This window comes from Vigna unguiculata, chromosome 1 (genome assembly GCF_004118075.2).
Source record: "Vigna unguiculata cultivar IT97K-499-35 chromosome 1, ASM411807v1, whole genome shotgun sequence".
NCBI lineage: Eukaryota > Viridiplantae > Streptophyta > Magnoliopsida > Fabales > Fabaceae > Vigna > Vigna unguiculata.
The window spans coordinates 26419434-26438811 of NC_040279.1; the positions used below are offsets into that span (position 1 = coordinate 26419434).

At 31.4% G+C, this 19378-nt stretch overlaps 1 protein-coding gene across 2 annotated transcripts; it reads left to right on the forward strand.

Annotated features, from left to right (window-relative positions):
* LOC114183714 (ubiquitin-conjugating enzyme E2 22) lies at window positions 1-3422 on the forward strand. Of its 2 annotated transcripts, none has more exons than XM_028070833.1 (7): window positions 1-159; window positions 1062-1177; window positions 1335-1479; window positions 1565-1642; window positions 1896-2008; window positions 2093-2196; window positions 2915-3422. In XM_028070833.1, the coding sequence occupies exons 2-7, from the start codon at window positions 1175-1177 to the stop codon at window positions 3231-3233; spliced, it is 762 nt and encodes a 253-aa protein (XP_027926634.1). In that variant the 5' UTR covers window positions 1-159; window positions 1062-1174; the 3' UTR covers window positions 3234-3422. The 2 variants fall into 2 exon arrangements, with proteins under 2 accessions (XP_027926634.1, XP_027926642.1); XM_028070841.1 differs by lacking the exon at window positions 1-159 and adding an exon at window positions 321-344.
* The last annotated feature ends 15956 nt before the right edge of the window (window positions 3423-19378 follow it).

Genomic DNA, 19378 nt, shown 5'->3' on the forward strand with positions numbered 1-19378 from the left:
AAATATTAAACTTTGTGTTCTCAAGTTACACCAATCAATCATTCATTCATTCCAAGGAGAGATCGCTTTTGTGCCCCCCTCTCTCTCTCTTTCTCTCACACTCTCTCTTGTTCTTCTCTCTCCTCTGGCACCTCCAAAAGCTTCTTCTGTTCTTTGCAGGTGAATTCTCATCTGGTTTCATTTGATTTTGCTCTAGTGGGGTTTGCATTTTTTTCATCTTACCGGGTTTCATTCATATATTTTCCCCATTTAGGTTGAAATCTGTGTTCAATTGGTGGCGTCGATGATATCCAGAATTTTTTAAGTGTCGTGCGCTGTCAATTGATGCTTTTCTAATCAAACAAGTAATTTTTTTTGTTTGTGGGGTGTTCTGTTTCTTGTTAGATTGGGATTATTGAGATTCTGGGGGTTTCATTTACCCAGTAGGGTTTTGCCGCTGTCGTTTGCTCTCTTTTTTTACAAAAAAGGGCTTTAATTTTTCTAATTCTTCTTCTTTTAATATTTTTTGCTTTGCATTCAAGTGAGTTCCTCTCTTAGGAAAATATAATCTTGAATATTTCTAGGGTTTTGTTGTGAGTGATGTAATTCGGGTCAGGAGCTCAATTTTGGTGTTATTGATTTTTTTGTTTAAATGTATGTGGGTTTTTTTCACGCGATTGGTTGGACAAATATTTTTAATTTCCAGTTATTTGGTGTTTTTAAGTGTCTGAAAGGGGCTAACCGTAGATGTTCCGTTTAATCTTCTTGTGTATGAGTGTGTAAGAATTTTTCTCTTTTTGGTTGTGAAAAATGAGTTTGATTCACAAGTTACTATTGATTGTTTGTGTTTTGGAGGTTTTTTTTTTTCTGAAGGGGAATTACCGATAAATGGGTTACTGGTTTTCTTTCAGCTGATTACTTTGGGTTATTTGAGATTTTTGATTCATGATTTTCCGTACAACTCATTTTAATGCCAATTCTTCTCCCTAGTGCTAATTCTAGTATATATGAGTCCCATCTTTGTGCATAATAATTCGACCTAACTTTTCACTCATTCCTGATAAAAATGCATCTGCATGCAGGCAGTTTTTCTTTTGTTTGATCGGATTCTTTGGTCTAAGCCGCAAATTGAGAATTCAGTTTGAAAAGGGCCACTCCCCCTTAGTGTCAGAACAAAGCAGGTGCCTTTGTACCGATGGTAAGGAATGTTTTGCTCATTTGACTGGAGCTATCTTAATAGAGCTCATGAATCATTAATCTGGCATTTTATTATTAAATATTTGTCACGGTTTTCTATTTCCATTTTGTTAAGGTGTTTAATATTCTCACATTGTAATATGATGCTTTTGTTCTAGGCCACTAATGAAAATCTTCCACCAAATGTTATAAAGCAACTTGCCAAGGAATTGAAAAATCTCGATGAGTCCCCTCCCGAGGGCATTAAAGTTGTAGTAAATGATGATGATTTTTCAACTATTTTTGCTGACATTGAAGGCCCTGGTAAGTAGCTTCATGTTCTTGTTGTGCGATTGTGCATTCATCATTTGGTAGGGAATTTGATGAACTGGAGTATATTATTTTGCAGCTGGAACTCCTTATGAAAATGGAGTTTTCCGCATGAAGCTTTTGCTGTCCCATGATTTTCCTCATTCTCCACCAAAAGGTGTGTTTTAGACTTCCCTTATGGGCAATCTTATAATCTGCTAGTTACATTATTGAGACAGAATTATACTGTTTAGTTTATTGCTTTGGGATTTTAATTTGGTTATTCTTTTGGTTTTTTGAGACTTTTTTGTTTGGTAGAGTTTATTGTGTATTTAACAAAATGACATATATATGCTCTACAGGATCACATATATTCTTTGTATGTTGCAAAAGCTGTTAAACTTATGTAACCATTGAATTCAATGTTGTAGGTTTTTTCTTGACTAAGATTTTCCATCCGAACATTGCAACCAATGGAGAGATTTGTGTCAACACACTTAAAAAGGATTGGAATCCTAGCCTTGGGTTACGTCATGTTCTTATTGTAAGTGCTTTAGATATTCTTCATTTATTAAGTTTTGCTAGATTGGTCTTCATATATGTTAACACCCATTCCCAAATTGAACAGGTTGTTAGGTGTCTATTGATTGAGCCATTTCCAGAATCAGCCCTAAATGAGCAGGCTGGTAAAATGCTGCTTGAAAATTATGACGAGTATGCTAGACATGCTAGGTAAGTTGTCCAAGGATGTTATTCCTGTCAAATAATTTCTTATTGGGGAATTTGAAAAGTTAATGTGAAATTTTTGGTTTTTACCAAGTTTAGAATATTACTAATGAGTGGGTGAATGGCATTGGCTATGGAGCAGTTTATATACTGTTAGATAGGGTTTTTAATATAATAAATGCGTTCTTTTCAATTGCATCCTCCTTTGTTTAAGCCCTGCTCTGGAATCTTTCAAATAATAGATTGCTTTCTTTCTCTGCTGAAGTTCATCACCCGGGCACTTGTATATATCTATTTCTGATCTTTATTATTGCCTCATTTAAACTTACCATTGTGATCTTGAATACCAACATGTTTTATTCGTTGTGGCCAACTCCTATGGTGTTTGAGAGAGAAAAGAGTTCATTCCTTATTTTGGACTTGTTCTGTGAATTTGGTCCCAGCCATAGTAAGTTGTTATCTCAAATGTTATGGCCTGTGTCCTATGGAAAACTATCTCAAACAAACAGGCTCCACCTCATTTAATCTTATGTTTCTTTAGCTGCTCAAGTTCACACGAGTTGAGATGAGACCTTAGGACATATCATTGCTTATGTTATAAACTAAACGTTCTTTTGTAGTTTTGATCAATTTTCCCGAGTTTGTACAGCCATACTATTTTGACATTTTAACAATACCTTACCTACATGATTCATAAACACTCCCTTCCAATTGTGGCATGCAGGCTTTATACTGGAATCCACGCAAAACCAAAGCCCAAATTCAAGAGTGGAGCTATCTCTGAATCAACTACTGCTCTGAATGTTGATCAGACAAACACCTCTGTACTTGGTGCTGACGTTAAAACCACTTCAGCGAGTGCTGCATTGCCAGTACCAGTACCTGCTGCAACAAGAGGAAATAGTCAGGAACAGGCAGCCACCTCTGTGATTACTTCTGCTACAGTCATTTCTACTGCTTCTGCACCTCAGAAGAAGGAAGCAAAAGCTCTGGTGGACAAGAAGAAGATAGATGCCAGAAAGAAAAGTTTGAAAAGATTGTAATGAAATTGTTCAACTGTTGAGGTTTTTATTTGTTGCTTAGTTTTACAATTCCATAGAAAAAGAGGAGTGAGTGGAGATGTGTCCTTCTGGAAAGATGGGTTCAACATTTGCTTTATACAATGAATGAGTTATTTCCATTGGGCGTAAAATGAATGAAATTGAACTTCTTGTCTTTGGCCTTGTGCTATACACCCTAGCAGAGAGCGTATAGGTAGATTGAAGTTAGGTTATTTTAGGATTCAAATTATTTAAAGAATTTTTCCTTTCTATTCAAACTGCTATCGTTTTAGATTGATGTTTTAGTTGAACCCAAATGTTTTTATGTGAAAAAAAAAAAGAAAAAGAAGCTTGATTATGTAAACAAGGATAATCTTAACATGTTAATGAACCAATTTTGAGAAAATTGTGGTAAGTAGGTATTGGTCTAAACCCTACCAAATTTGACAAGGCTCACGAGGCCTTCACTATCCACAGTGGTTTACTCAAGAAGTTCCCCATCAAGGTGGTGGAGGGTATTTTTCTTCTCCAGTACATGCTTTAATCTCAGTCTATCTTCAATAAAAATAAACAAAGATGAGTGGTGTTACTATTTCAAAAGTAACTGGGAGATGTGACATGGTATAAAACAAAACCTTGGATAATGTTTCACCTCATTTTCACTTATTCCATGTCCCTCTAACTAACCTCATTTTTAAAAAGTTGTCAAAAAAATTTACTTTCACAGATAGTTATTTCTTTAAAATAAAGTAAAAACTTAATTCATGTGTAGTTCTAAAGTTAAAGATACAATACCAACGGGATAGAAAATAAATGAAAAAAAAAATAAATTCCACTAATTGATTTTATGTTTCAGTGGAATTATTACAAAATTTTACATCAAAAGTGTTGCATGCTAGTGCCGTTTATAGGCAAATTTAAGTAATCAAATATTAAACGCTCTAGAACTAATAAAAGAAACAACAGCAACAAGTTAATGTTTAAGTCAAACTTCATTTAATATCTTAATGTGAGTAGAGGGAGGCAGAGCAACATTTGCAAACTGAGTCCGATTGTCGCAGAGCAAACTGTGCTGTAGATTAATGAAGGAGAGGGTCAATACTTAATACAGAAGCACTTAAATGGTGATAAAATATTTGCTTCATTTAATCTTTAGACCAAGGATTATTAGTAATTTGATTATTATCTGGTAATTGATTTGTTTCCGTTTATATATTTTTTCTCTGTTTCTATTTTTTTTTTTGTAAAAAACTTAATTTGGTTCATAGTGCTAAGTCAGTGTTAACACCGTTTCAAGAATACATTATGTCAAAATGAGTTATATTTTATCTTATGATTCCTTTGCTTTTTTTTTGTCTTTTTTTTTTCTCCACGTTCCTTTACTTCACCTCTTTTCATCCCATCAACTTCTTTCACATTTCTCAACCTCCCATCACCTTCTTCTACCTCTCACTACCATCTCTTTCAATTTAATCTAGAAAAAATATATTTTGACTCTTTTTTACTCTTATCACTTACTTTCTGACTTGTCTTAATGCGAGTCATTAATTATTTAAAAAGAAAGATATTGATATATTAATCAACAACTCGTACTATAAACTTCTTTACTTCCAATTTTCTTTGTTAAGCTTCATTCCAAAATATTTTTTTAAGATCAAAATTACTAATTAAGTCTTTAAACAATAAAATAAAATCATATGGAGTCCAGGGGTCGTGTCCTCTAAATTTTTGCAATTTAAACTTTTATATATATATATATATATATATAAAATAAAATAAATATATTGATATTAAAAATAATTTATATTTTGAAATTAAATAATTATACTTTTAATAGCAACATTTAAATGCATATAAAAGATATTATATTACTAATAAAAATAATCTATATTAAGAAATTGATAATATTTTTTATAAAATATTTTACTTTTCTATTAATCTTAACTATGGGTTATTGGAAGTTATAGTTATGAAGATTGATGACATTATTCGTGGTTAAAAACTAGTGTTTGGGTTGAAATATGAGTGGCTTATGATGGAGAAGTGTTAGGAATCCAAGTGTGATTCTAAGTCCCACATTGGCTAGAAATGAGAAAATGAAACACTGTATAAGAATAAAAACCCATAAACCCATTGCCTTAAGGTTTTGGGTTGAGAGTGGTGTCAGTGCCTTATATGGTTAGGCCCAGGTCTCATTGGTGTTTGTTCTTCCCAGTGATACCCCCTCCTTATAAACCTAACAAGAAGGAATGAAGAAGACAGTCAAGAAAATTTTAATAAAGTGGTGTTCTGATCAAGAAAATATCTATTTATATTTTATACAAAAGTTATCTAATTAATTGTCCAGTAAAGAGATACACATTGACATATCCATAAATAATTTTTAATTTTAAATAATTAAAAAAAAATCTTATAGGACCCCTTGACATCAAATCCTTCAATGAAGTTAGGAATTTCATCCTTTCTCTAATGTCAGCCTATCCTCTCTTTTTCAAGATGTTAGTCTTTATCAATGTCTTGGAAGTCCTATAATCCATCAAGTGATAATAGTATGCGTTTTTTATGTCGTCTGATTATTATTTGTTTTTTATAAAATCTGAACCCTCAATATAAATATTCATTACATGGTTTTGAATTTTTTTAGAGTTATATTTCAAGTTTTATTGTTAATATTTGAATTTAATGGATAAGTCTAAATTAATAATACTTAAAGTATACATCATAGGAGCAATTTAAAAAACAATTCATATAATTTTCTTATCACAATTCTATACTTTGTACGATTAAATTTTGCACTGTATTTTTTTGTACTATTTATTCACGATGAATTTTACTTATAAATATCTTTGGATTTGCATACTTTTGTCATATTCATAATGCTTTTTTTTTTGTTAGAATTCCATATAATTTCATATGATTTCATACGAGACCGAATAAACCCTTGTGAAGGAAAAATTGTCCAAGTCACAAGAGAAAGAATTGCAAGGCACAATTTATTTTCTGATTGACTCCTACATCTAATTGGTTATCTAATTGGTTGAGTTGGTGTTGGTTAAAACTTGAGGTTTGGATCCATTATTCTTTCTTTCTTTTCAATGTTGCAGTTCAACACACAAACAAAGAAATTAAACAAATTGTCCTTTGAACCAAAACTCATGCAAAATCAAAGTAAACAGTTAAGTAACAGAAAAACACAAAAAACATATAATTTCCACAAATCAAATATAGAATTTCACAATTTTAATGAAGAACTCGAAAAATTAAAAACTTAATGGAATTGGATAAAATCTTAACCTTGTGTTTGGATGAAGCATTTCAACAATGCTGAGAAATTGAAATGCATTGTATTTGAATTGCTTCCAATTAAATTCCCTTCATTTTCTAAATAACTTGTTTGGATAAAGAAATTAAAGTACCTTACATTTCAATTTCTTGTTTGGATAAAATAATTGAATTTCTTATGAGATAAAATTTCATTTTATCAATATTTATTTTAGGCTTAATTATGTTTTGAGTTCATGATAAATTTGGAAACGAGTCGGTCAGGTCAACGAGTCGGTCGGGTCGTTGGGCCTGCCCGACACGTCTGGGTCGTCAAGCCCGCCCGACACCTCTAGGTCGTCTGGCTCTCCAAACCTGTGTGGGTCGCCGGGCTCGCCCGTCCTGCTTGGGCCATCAGACCCACTAACTCGTCTTGGTTGTTAGGTTGGTTCAAGCTAATTGAAATACTTCAAAAAAATGCATGCATTTAAAATGCTTTTTAATTTCTCTATCTAAACAAAGCATTTCATTGCAAAGAATTTTAAATTCTCTAAATAAATGAATCACCCTCTTGAATTGCCTCATCCAAACAAAGCATTTTATTGCAAAGGGTTATACTTACAAAATTCTAAGAACAATGAACCTAACAAAATTTCAAAACAAAGAACGAAAACACAAACATTCAAAAAAATTTAGGTGTTATTTTTTTCTTATTTCATAAGAGAAAAAATAAGTAAGATAAAAGAGGATATTCATACCAGAACCTTGCTCTGATACTAGATAATACGATCTTATCCACCAAAGAGTACGACCATTTTTGAATTTGAATTCTCAAGAGGTACAACAAAAAATCAGAAAAGAATGCAAAATAATACATATATTATATACGTCACAATCTTGCATATTGATAAGTAAAGAAAAATTCACCACAAAGAGAGGTAACTTTTGGATAAGAACTGATAATAAAGATGCCACAATCAAAAAGATTGATAAGTCAAGGAAGATCTCCACAAAAATATCAATATTTGATGAGAACCTGATGTCTAAGCCAAAAACAAAGAAAATCTTCTCTTTATTGAAATAAAATTCAATATATAACTAAGTTTTTACACCAACTTTTGGTACCTTTATATATGGACATAAGTTTAAGAAAACCTAGAAACTCTAATAAAAAACCCAAACTCAAAAACATAAAAATATAAACTAATTTCTAAAAGCTTGATGCTCCAAAACAGATAAACATAAACTAATTTTCTTAAGAACTTTAAATGTACTCCAAGCCATGATTTTTGTTATTTTATGTCCTTTGAATATATGTCAAAGGCTCCTCCTCAAGTTTTTACTTTTTTTTAGTCATGGGATAGTCCTCTATTAATATATTTATTATGTAGTGTTGAAAAAAAAAAATACGGAAACGTTATTTTGACTCCCTACTCTTAACTCACTTTTGACACCGGGACACGTGTCAAACGATTAGCATTAAGAGGACACGTGTCAAACGATTAGCATTAAGAGGACACGTGTCAAAGGATCAGCATTAATGTAATAAACAAAATTTAACGTTTAATTTTTTTGCAATAAATGCACGTGCCGTGCTTAAGTGGAAGGAAAAAAAATTGGCACGTCCAGAGAATGGTCGAAAACGAGATCGCGAAATCAAATAGTTGCAGAAGAATTGGAAAGAGGGTTTGAGGAAGGACAGAAAGGCGTGAAAGGAGATATGAATGTAAACGTTCACGCAGAAGCAATTGGGTCGACGACAATTTGAATCAGGGTTGCATCTACCGGAGGAAGGCGGCCAACGAGGGTAAGGTTTGTGGTTTTGAAGAACGAAATAACGTTTTCGTTTGAAGAATCCGAAAAATTGAAGTTTGGCGAACCCCATTACCATTTGTGCTATTCGTTGCAATTCAGGTATTGATTTAGATGTGGATGTAATTTTGTTGCATTTGATGTTGTCAATTTTTTGATAGGGTTTGGGGGGATTTCTGTTTTCATTGCTGCAACATAAATCTCGTTCCATTTCCCTTTCAGTTATTGAATATGGGCAGTAAAGAGCATAACGCGGGCCTATTGATTGAGGATGTGAAGGTAGGTTTGGTTATGTGTTTGAAAATCCTTTGTGTATTGTGTATGTTAATGTTAATATGGTATGATGTAACACAATTGTTTGTTTACACAGATGTTTTTCCGGCATTCTTGCAAAGCCAAATATGTTGGAAGTTTGAATGAAAAGTTAAGTGTGAAACAACGAGAGTCAATTGCACGCACACCGTTTTGATGGTTTATGTCGTTAAACCATTTTGTTAAGATAAGTCGCAATTTGTTACCTGTGTTATGTTATAGATGGGTTGAAAGGAGGGGTGGTTTTGCTATTGGTAGGGAAGTAGTTGAATTTAATTTGTTAGATGTTTGTTTAGGATTGGGTCTTTGGGTCTTGGGTGAAAAAATTGATATAAGTGACGATGATGAAGATAGTGACTGTAGGAAGTTATTTTGTAGTGGGAAAGTTCATGTTAAAAGGATTTATGAGTTCCTTTTGGAATATGACAATGATGGTGGTAGTATAGAATTGTTTACCAGCCTTTATATATTGTTAGGCATATCCGAGTTCCTGTTGCCAAATAGAGACGGGATTGTGTTCCCCAAAATTTTTAAGTTAGTGGATGACTTGCAAAGTATAGGTAAATACAATTGGGGCAACTTAGTGTACGACTAGTTGGTTGGTAGCTTATGCAGTGCTTCAAGGGCGTTGAAGTATGAATCAAATACAAGTCACATTCATGTATTTGGATGTGTGTATATGTTGCAGGTAAAGTTTCGTTGTTTCATTTTCATGTTCAGTAATTACATAGTAGTTGGACATTTTGTTGTGGATAATTCATTTTTATTGTTTCAGTTGTGGTCATTTGATCATATATTTGTTTGCAACGCAACGTTTAATTGCGGCAAATCAAAGTTCCCACGATTGTTGCACTAGATGAATATTAAAGTTGGTGACAAATTAGTTAAAAGTTCCTTTGATAAAGAATTGGTTAGTGTGGAGAAGTTATAATATTTTAGTTAAATACTGTTATTTTTTAGTTTTTGTTAACTTGTTTTTGTTGTTCACAGGCTGTTAATGAGGTTGTGGTGTGTAACGAAGAACTTGGTTATGAGTTTGTGAGAGAAGCATTCCAAACTTTTGGGACTTCATACAACATATCAATTGATAAGGAGAATGAAGAGCTAAAACGTCTTGTAGAGAATGAAGAACGTGAGATTGCTGATTTGGAAGCTGTTTTGTCTCATTTGGAGGATATGGTTGCAAAAAAGGAAGAACATAACCGTACGGAGGGTGACAGTAAAGATGATCAGCATGATGATGGTAATGATGAGGAGGAGGGTGATGTTGGTGTTGATTACACCGTTACTGACCCTGCATGTGATGTTGAAGGTGATGATTCTGGTGCTGATGATGTTGATGTTGGACAACAAAGCAACATGTATGACCGTATGAAGTCCCAACCTCGAAAGCGAATAAAAAGTCGTGCAATAAGGACGCCATTTGCGGGTTTTGGTAGTAGAAGGAAGACGAAGCTTCTTACAATGGGTTGAATTTGTTTTGAATGTAATGGTTGCAAAGACATTCATTGTTGACTTTTAATTTGTTGTTATAGGCGAAGTGTGTGGTCATTTGTTGTGTCCTTTTGTAGTGTCCAACGTTGTTTCCTTTAATTAGGCTTCAGTTGGTGAATTCTGTTGACCATACTAATATTATTTTTGTTATGTTTGAAGTACTTTACATTGGTGCCCATATATACTGTGTTTGGTGAGAACTGAATGACTTTATGGACTTCAGCATGTTTTAGGGATAAGGCAAAGTCAGTGACAGTATGTTACAAATGTTCTTACGGCAAAGTCAGTTACATACATTATTTGGTGTTAAAAAATTTAGGTCCAAGTTCTCAGTTACTGAAGTGTAACTCCCCACTTGTGGTTGGACAGGAAAATGTTGACATTTTTATCCAGTAATGAAGCATTATTACATTATTTGTAAATTTAAGTTGGCTATGTTCTTAGGTCAATTAAAATAATATAAAAAAAATTAGCCAGTACCATCCATGTATGATTCATGAGTGTAAAAGTAAGGTAGCGAAATTGGTTACTGCATTTAAAGAAATGCTTACAAAAGAACTAAGTGCAAGTCCCCATGTATATTCGTTTAAGTCCACATATGACTTTTTTTTGTAAGTTACGTACAAGTGAACTTAATACAAAATTTGTATGACAAGTCTCCATGTATATTCGTTTAAGTCCACAGATAACTTTTGTGTAAGTCACTTATACATGAACTTATTCCAAATTTTGTATGACAAGTCTCCATGTACATTGGGTTAAGTCCAGACATAACTTTTTTGTAACTGAATTATATTTGAAGTAAGTACAAAAGTTTTCCGACAACTTTCCATCTATATTCCTTTAACTCTCCATATAACTTTCTTGTGACTTACTTATAGGTGAAGTTGTTACAAAATTTGCATGACAAATTTTCATGTATAGTCCTTTAACTCCCCATATAAGTTTCTTCTAACTTACTTATAGGTGAAGTTGTTACAAAATTTGCATGACAACTTTTCATGTATAGTCCTTTAACTCCCCATATAAGTTTCTTCTAACTTACTTATAGGTGAAGTTGTTACAAAGTTTGCATGACAACTTTTCATGTATAGTCCTTTAACTCCTCATATAAGTTTCTTGTAACTTGCTTATAGGTGAAGTTGTTACAAAATTTGCATGACAACTTTCCATGTATAGTCCTTTGAGTCCCCATATAATTTTTTTTGGAACTTCAGTTTATGTCAACTTATTATGAAATGTGTGTGACAATTGTCCATGTTTATTCGTTGAACTCCACACGTAATTTTTTTGGAACTTAGTTATTGGTGAACAGAAATTGTTCGACAATTTTCCATCTATAATCGTTGAAGTCCACACATAACTTTTTTGTAACTATTAGGTGAACTTATTATAAAATTTGTATGACAACACTCCATTTATATTGGTTTAACTCCACACATAAGTTTTTTGTAACTGACTTATATTCGAACTTATTTCAAAAGTTTTGTAACAACTTCCCGTCTATATTCCTTTAACTCCACACATAACTTTTTTGTAACTTACTTTTAGGTCAAGTCATTACAAAATTTGCATGACAAATTTCCATGTATAGTCATTTAACTCTCCATATAAGTTTTTTTGGATGTTACTTATAGGTGAAGTTGTTACAAAATTTGCATGACAACTTTCCATGTATAGTCCCTTAACTCCCCATATAACTTTATTTGGAACTTCACTTTATGTCAACTTATTATACAATGTGTGTGACAACTCTCCATGTTTATTTGTTGAACTCCACACGTAATTTTTTTGGAACTCAGTTATTGGTGAACACAAATTGTTCGACAAGTTTCCATGTATAATCGTTTAAGTCCACACATAACTTTTTTGTAACTATTAGGTGAACTTATTACAAAATTTGTATGACAACACTCCATGTACATTGGTTTAACTTCACACATAAGTTTTTTGTAACTGACTTATATTCGAACTTATTACAAAAGTTTTGTAACTACTTCCCATCTATATTCCTTTCACTCCCCGTATAAGTTTTTTGGAACTTACTTTTAGGTGAAGTCATTACAAAATTTGGATGACAAATTTCCATGTATAGTCCTTGAACTCCCCATATAAGTTTTTTTGGATGTTACTTATAGGTGAACTTATTACAAAATTTGCATGACTAGTCTCCATCTATAATCGTTTAACTCCACTCATAATTTATTTGGAACTTCACTTTATGTCAACTTATTATAAAATGTGTGTCACAACTCTCCATGTTTATTCGTTTAACTCCAGACGTAATTTTTTTTGAACTCAGTTATTGGTGAACACAATTTGTTTGACAAGTTTCCATGTATAATCGTTTAAGTCCACACATAAATTTTTTGTAACTTTTAGGTAAACTTATTACAAAATTTGTATGACAACACTCCATGTATATTGGTTTAACTTCACACATAAGTTTTATTGTAATTGACTTATATTTGAACTTATTACAAAAGTTTTGTAACAACTTACCATCTATATTCCTTTAACTCCCCATATAAGTTTTTTGGAACTAAGGTAATGGTGACCTGATAAGAAAATATGTTTGACAACTGTCCATGTATATTTGTTTAACCGCCCATATAACTTTTTGGTTACTAACGTAGAACCGATTACAAAATTTGAATGACAACTTTCCATGTATATTCGTTTAAGTCCTCACTTTGAATTTTTGATATGAAATTTATCCTTTTTGAATTGGTTTGATTGTTATGGTTCGTTAATAAATTGGTTACAATAATCCGATGACAAGTTTCTAGCTATATTAGCATTACTTCCCACTTAGGTACAAAAACACAAGGGCATACCATTAGCTTTTGTAAAAAAAGTTCACAAATTAATGTACAATGTTTACCGCATATAAAGGATTGAAAGCAATTCTCTTAACATGCCCAAACAAACGTCGTTCACAATACATCATCGTGCTTGCAGCAAAAAGGACAGCCTGCATAAACATGTACTGCTTTCGTCAAACTCAAATCAACACTAGCAAAATAATCGGTGTAAGTGTAAGTAAAATTACCATGTTGTCAACTTTCATCGCTGGACCAAAACCATTACATTCAGAGGTTCCCAATATCTGACCATTTATATTACAGACAACCCTACCATTAACAAAAAACAATTAGTATTACATAAAAACAAATATTAATATTTTACAAATAAATTACCTAATTAAGTAAAAGAGGACACCGTAATAAGTAACACTATTGTACAACTTCAATAAGTCCACTTTCATGGCAGCAGAAGGTGGCTGGAATGAAACACATGGGATGACAACTGCACCCGCAGACAAGTCGTTGCTGCCACCAAAATCTGCTGCACAATTCAAGTCTATCCCTTTCGCCATTTCTTCTTCATTAACAGACACAGCACCTGTTAAATCAACCTTTTGAACACCTTCACTTTGCTCATCAGCACCTTCTCCATCTTCAGCTACATCACATTCTGCATCAACATCTTCACCATTATCTTCCTCTGCAACATTACTAGCAGACATTATCTTTTCATGGAGGAATGATATTCGCTTCTTCATCTTGCGTATGCTTTTTCCATGCCTTTTCAACCTTTTCAACAAAGCTTTCTTAGAAATTGACCTTTCATCTTCATCTTGATCATGAGCGTCACTACCCTCACCAAAAGTCAAAGCTGCACGAATTAACTCATTCCCATAACCCTCTTCTTTCAAACTCCAATCCCAAATTATCTGAATCACAAAACACATTACACAATAATTTTAATCAATGACAACCACATCATAACATTAAATTGAAACAGCAGTTCAATTTCATTACTTGGGTATCTACAAAATGCATCTCAATCCTTCTTGTCTTGAAGGTTACATCCGGCCAGCTGAGAATTCTTGGGAAAACAAAATCTCTATGTGGGCCACATAAACTGAGTCGTTCAACAACCCATAGCTGCAACAAAAACACAAACTCCATTAAATGATTAAATATACAACGAAAAGGTAACTTAAACATATATAATACAAATGCTTACTTGCAACACTACAGCTGAACCGCTCAAGCAGATCTCACGTTAACCTAATGCCAAAAATGCCCGACCAATGCTCCTAACCAAATAACTATGTACTGCTTTCGCCCAATTGTACTTTGACAAACCGTCTATATTGTCTTAAATACTACAAGGAATATTACAGACGTTTTTTGAATTCCTTGGAAAATATAGTACGGCGAAACAAACAAAGAGATACATACAACATACATTATCCACATCATCAACCTCGCTCCCTACCAACAACTTCATCTTCTCAATAACATTGTCACTTGTTATCAATTGACCTCTCAAAAGTGAACCCACACTACCGCACACGTTCCTATCAAATTGTACATCTATTCCACCAACGCCTAATCCTAAACACATACAAATGTCACCTATGGTTAAAGGGACAAACCATTGCATGATACGAAAAGAACTGTTTACAGAAAACCAACGCTTAACCAACTCTAACATAAGTGGGTTGCAAATAGGTAACGCTTTATCCATATGCAAACACCATTTGAATGGTGTGTCTCTAATCTTTGCACGGTGCCTATCCAAGATAAACCCGTTCATTTCCACAATGTACTTTGTATAACAGAAAGTACGCAGCCGAGCCTATCATACACCACAAACATAAACAATGTATAAACAACCAAATTCCCAATAATTGGTACATCAAGCACACAACAAAAACCAATACCATATTCAACCAACCTTATCATTAATTGCATTGGTAAGAGCCATGAATTCAAACACTTGAATTCAATAACACCAAATATCACTGCCCAATGGAAAACAATTCGTATTTAGTCACACAAAAATTTTAAAACAATTAACCACAACAATTATTAAAAGTTCACATATCCAATTATTACAACAACCAAATGAACATATTCAAACATGGCCAATAACCATATAACAAAATGGACATATTCAATCATAGCCAATGCATTTGGAACTAAACAAAACAAATCACACGTACACACAAAAGGAAAATCACAACAAACATCACTATTTGACTTAGAATGTACAAATAAAACTTAAATAAAAATGACACAATTTGGACCCTGTGTTTCAAAAACATAAAACTATAACCCCATACATAAATCACACTTCATAGACACCACATTTTAGGATACAAAACCGTGACAAACAATCTTTCTAAGTAAAAATTCAACATGGCTGCAAATTCGATTTCTTCAATAATCACAATAAGATTGTAAAACAAAATCAGAACCTGGTTGCAAAGAGATGAAGAAATGTGTCGCATTGGTGCTCCAACTAAATCCTCCACCTTCTTCTCCGTCTCTATGCGAAAGGCCCAACCTTTACCAAATCCTTTCCACGATTCTCCTCTGCATTCTGCAACGACGCAAACGGAACAAAAAAAACACAGCTGTTAACTCACAAACAACAACCACAACCTCCTCCACAATTACATCCACCGGGAAAGGCCACACCTTTACAAACATACTCACACAACCCAGAAATGGAAGGACAAACGATACCCACCTGAGAACTTCAATACGCACAGACCAGGTTCTATTCTCCGGCAGCCTTCACTTCACGACGATGATGTGCCGACGATGATGTTTCCTGTGACTTCTTTTCCCACCGGCGAACACTTCGCTGTTTTGTCGTTTTTTCCCTCTCAAAACCAAACCTTCACTTTTCACTTCACTCGACAATTGGTCTTGTTCCTTTTTCTCCAACCACCCGCACGTGACACCATTTTGCGGAAAAAAAAATTAAATAACTGCACTGCTGTGCGTTTGACACGTGTCCCGGTGTCAAAAGTGAGTTAAGAGTAGGGAGTCAAAATAATGTTTCCGAAAAAAATATGTCATATTTTTCTCTTTTATGCTGGGAATGTAAAACTTTTACCACACTTTTTATATCAATTTTAATATCATTATTTATACTAATGAAAATATATGTTACGTACACTTTTTTATGATAATAAATAATAATAATAATATTATTATTATCATTGTTATCATTTTAATTATGAAATTATATATAAATAATTTTAATGACTTTACTGTAAATGCTTTTTATTTATTTTATAGGTAGTTTTATAATTAAAAAATAGTTAAATTTTATAAAACCGGTGAAATTAAAAAAAAAAACAGTTAAATTTAAAATATATTAAAATTGATTAAATAGTTATTTTAATTTAAAAAAAAATAACTATCTAATAGTAATTATAATTAATGAAAAGACATGTACTATCTAATAGTAATTAGTTATACTAATGAAAACATATGCAATGCCTAATAGTAATTGATTAGGCTTTCAAATTTTTCTTTCAGTCTCAAATATAAAGAAATCATTGATTTATTGCCATGAAAATTTAACCTATATATCTTTCATGTTATAGCTTTTTGGTAGATGAGTTAAGAAACATTAAGTAACAACATCAACATTTAATATGTTCGGTTAACCTTCTACTTCTTGTTTTTCACATGTAACAATATAACCTTAGACTTGATTAAGATTTTTCTTAATTTTTAAATGTATTCCTTCCAACCACGCTTCATTATTCCTATTGTTTGTCTGTTATGTAGGATATTGTTGCCATCTTATCTATTTTCTCATAAAGGTCCATGCTTTTTTTTATTTCCCTAATTAATATCTCTGGTGAAACACATTCTTAGAAGTAAGAAAACTAAAATTTGCTAAACATTTACTTCTCATGCGTTCATATTAAAGGCTGTTTAACATTCCTTTAAAAGAAAAAGAAGACGAAGAATGTAGTACCAAAAAAGAAAATGGAAAGAGTCAAGGGAAAATAAAATAAAAAAGATAAAAAATAGTAATAAAGATATAATAATTAAACAATTTGAATTAGAAAAATACTAACGCATAATATAAATCTGAAACAAATGAACCAACACATATACTCATTCATGTCATCAAGTTATAATTGGAATAACAAATAATTTTATTTTAAATTAATTCATTTATTACATGGTTAATGATAAGTTTTTTTTTTTTTTACTTTTGTTTTTGTCTTATTTCTTGTATTATACTTGGCATTAAAGGAGTAACAGAAAGCAGATAAGATATCGTGTCTAAAATATTTAAAGATACCTCGTAATATTTGATAATATTTAAAACTATCTTATAATTTTAAAAATATATTAATATTAAAAAATATCTTTTAATATTTAACTAAATCTAATATCTTTTTAATCAAATAATTATTTATCAAATCTTATTTTTTAAATAAAATAAATAATTAATCATTGATTTTTTTATCTCATATTTATCCCAAAGAAAAAAATCATCTTAATTGCCATATACAAACTCAACGAATATCAAGTTTTGTCTCATTATCTTCACCGGATAAAATAAACATATACTTACTTGTGTCCATACCCTCTCTCTTCCTATTTCAATATCAATTAATTAATTTTTATAAAATAATAAAAAATTATAGCGAAAGAAACATAGTATTAACATATATTCAATGTGGTACACATTATTAAATATTTAGAAAGAAATTATAATTATATACCTTTCAAATTAGAATACCAACTAAAAATTGATACGAACCAAAACATTTATTAAATCTACAACGTTAATGGAGCTTAAATGATAAAATTTATGATTAAATATGTTTTTGGTTGCTTAACTTTCACTCAAAATTGGAATTAGTTCCTTTTTCCAAATTTTAGCCTAATTTAGTCCCCTCAACTTTAGAAATCCGTAGATTTAATCATTTTAACCAAATTTTGTGAAGTTTATTTGATGTTTCAAATGCGAAACATCAAATAAACTTAACAAAATTTGGTTATAAGAACTAAATTCACGCATTGCTAGAGTTTGAAGACTAAATTGGATCAAAGTTTCAAATATAGACTAATTTCAATTTTTCACTGAAAATTGAGGAATTAAAAACATATTTAACTCTAAAATTTGAAAGTGTTTTTTTAAAAATTATAAAAGAAAAATAGATAGTCAAATGAAAAATAATTTAAATGTTTCTTTACTTTCATTCTTTCAATTATAATGAAATATTTTTTTTTATACATTGATAAAAATTAAAATACACCATTCTAGCAAAATCACACATAAGAACAAAGATTGAACTAATAATAATTTAAATTTAACATATATTTATTATGTTTTAACTTCAATATATGTTTGATAGTGATAAAAAAGATTCATGGCAATCACATTAATTGACATATATTATTTGAACATAACTACACATTTCATGATAAAATGTATCATCTATATTTAGCTATCTATCTATCCATATATGTATATCTAGTTATCAATATATGCATATTTATTTATCTATCTATGTATATATGTATATTTCTCTCTCTCTCTCTCTCTATATATATATATATATATATATATATATATATATATATATATATATATATATATATATATATATATATATATATTAGGTTACTTAATAAGTTACGAGTATTTTAAAAATTTAAACAAAGATAGGATGGTCGGGGACATGTATTATGACGAGAGTGGACAAGGACGATCATTATGGTGGGTGGGGACGATGCAAATATGTACATACCTATACCCATCTCTATATCAAATTGAAAATATAGAATATTATCCATACCAAGTCAATACAAGATTTCACATCAAAACGTGGAGACGAGTTCAAATAATATGCATGGAAACGAGTTTATTTGTCATCCCTAAAAGCAACATATACTTAGGGATGCCAATGGGTGAGGCGAAGACGAGTTTCGCTATCCCATGCCCATCCCCATAGAAAAAATTCATCCACATCCTCATATCCAAACCTAATGGGTATTAAACTTTTATCTCATCCCCACTAGGTAATGGGTATCATCTCGTACTCATACCCGTATCCATTTTCTTACTACTTCAATATTAATTTTAATTAATTTTTATAAAATAATAAAAAAATATGGTAAAGAAAATATAATATTATCAAATATTCAATATTAAGAGGATGATTGTTTCTTGGATATCAAATATTTTGAAATAAATTATAATTGTTTACATTTTAGATTATAATACCAAATAAAATTTAATGAGAACCAAAACATTTATTAAATTTGCACACATTAATGAAACCTAGTGGAGAAAATTTCTAAATATTTTAAAATAAATATAAAAGTAAAAAACATATTCAAATTAAAATATATTTTAAATGTTTATTTACTTCAGTTTTTTAAATTCTAATAAATCTATTTTTTATATACTAATAAAATTTATAATACATC

Coding starts and splice junctions, on each gene's coding strand:
- LOC114183714 (XM_028070833.1), top strand. Junction 1,643..1,895: donor TCCTCATTCTCCACCAAAAG/GTGTGTTTTAGA, acceptor TCAATGTTGTAG/GTTTTTTCTTGACTAAGATT. Junction 2,009..2,092: donor GGTTACGTCATGTTCTTATT/GTAAGTGCTTTA, acceptor CAAATTGAACAG/GTTGTTAGGTGTCTATTGAT.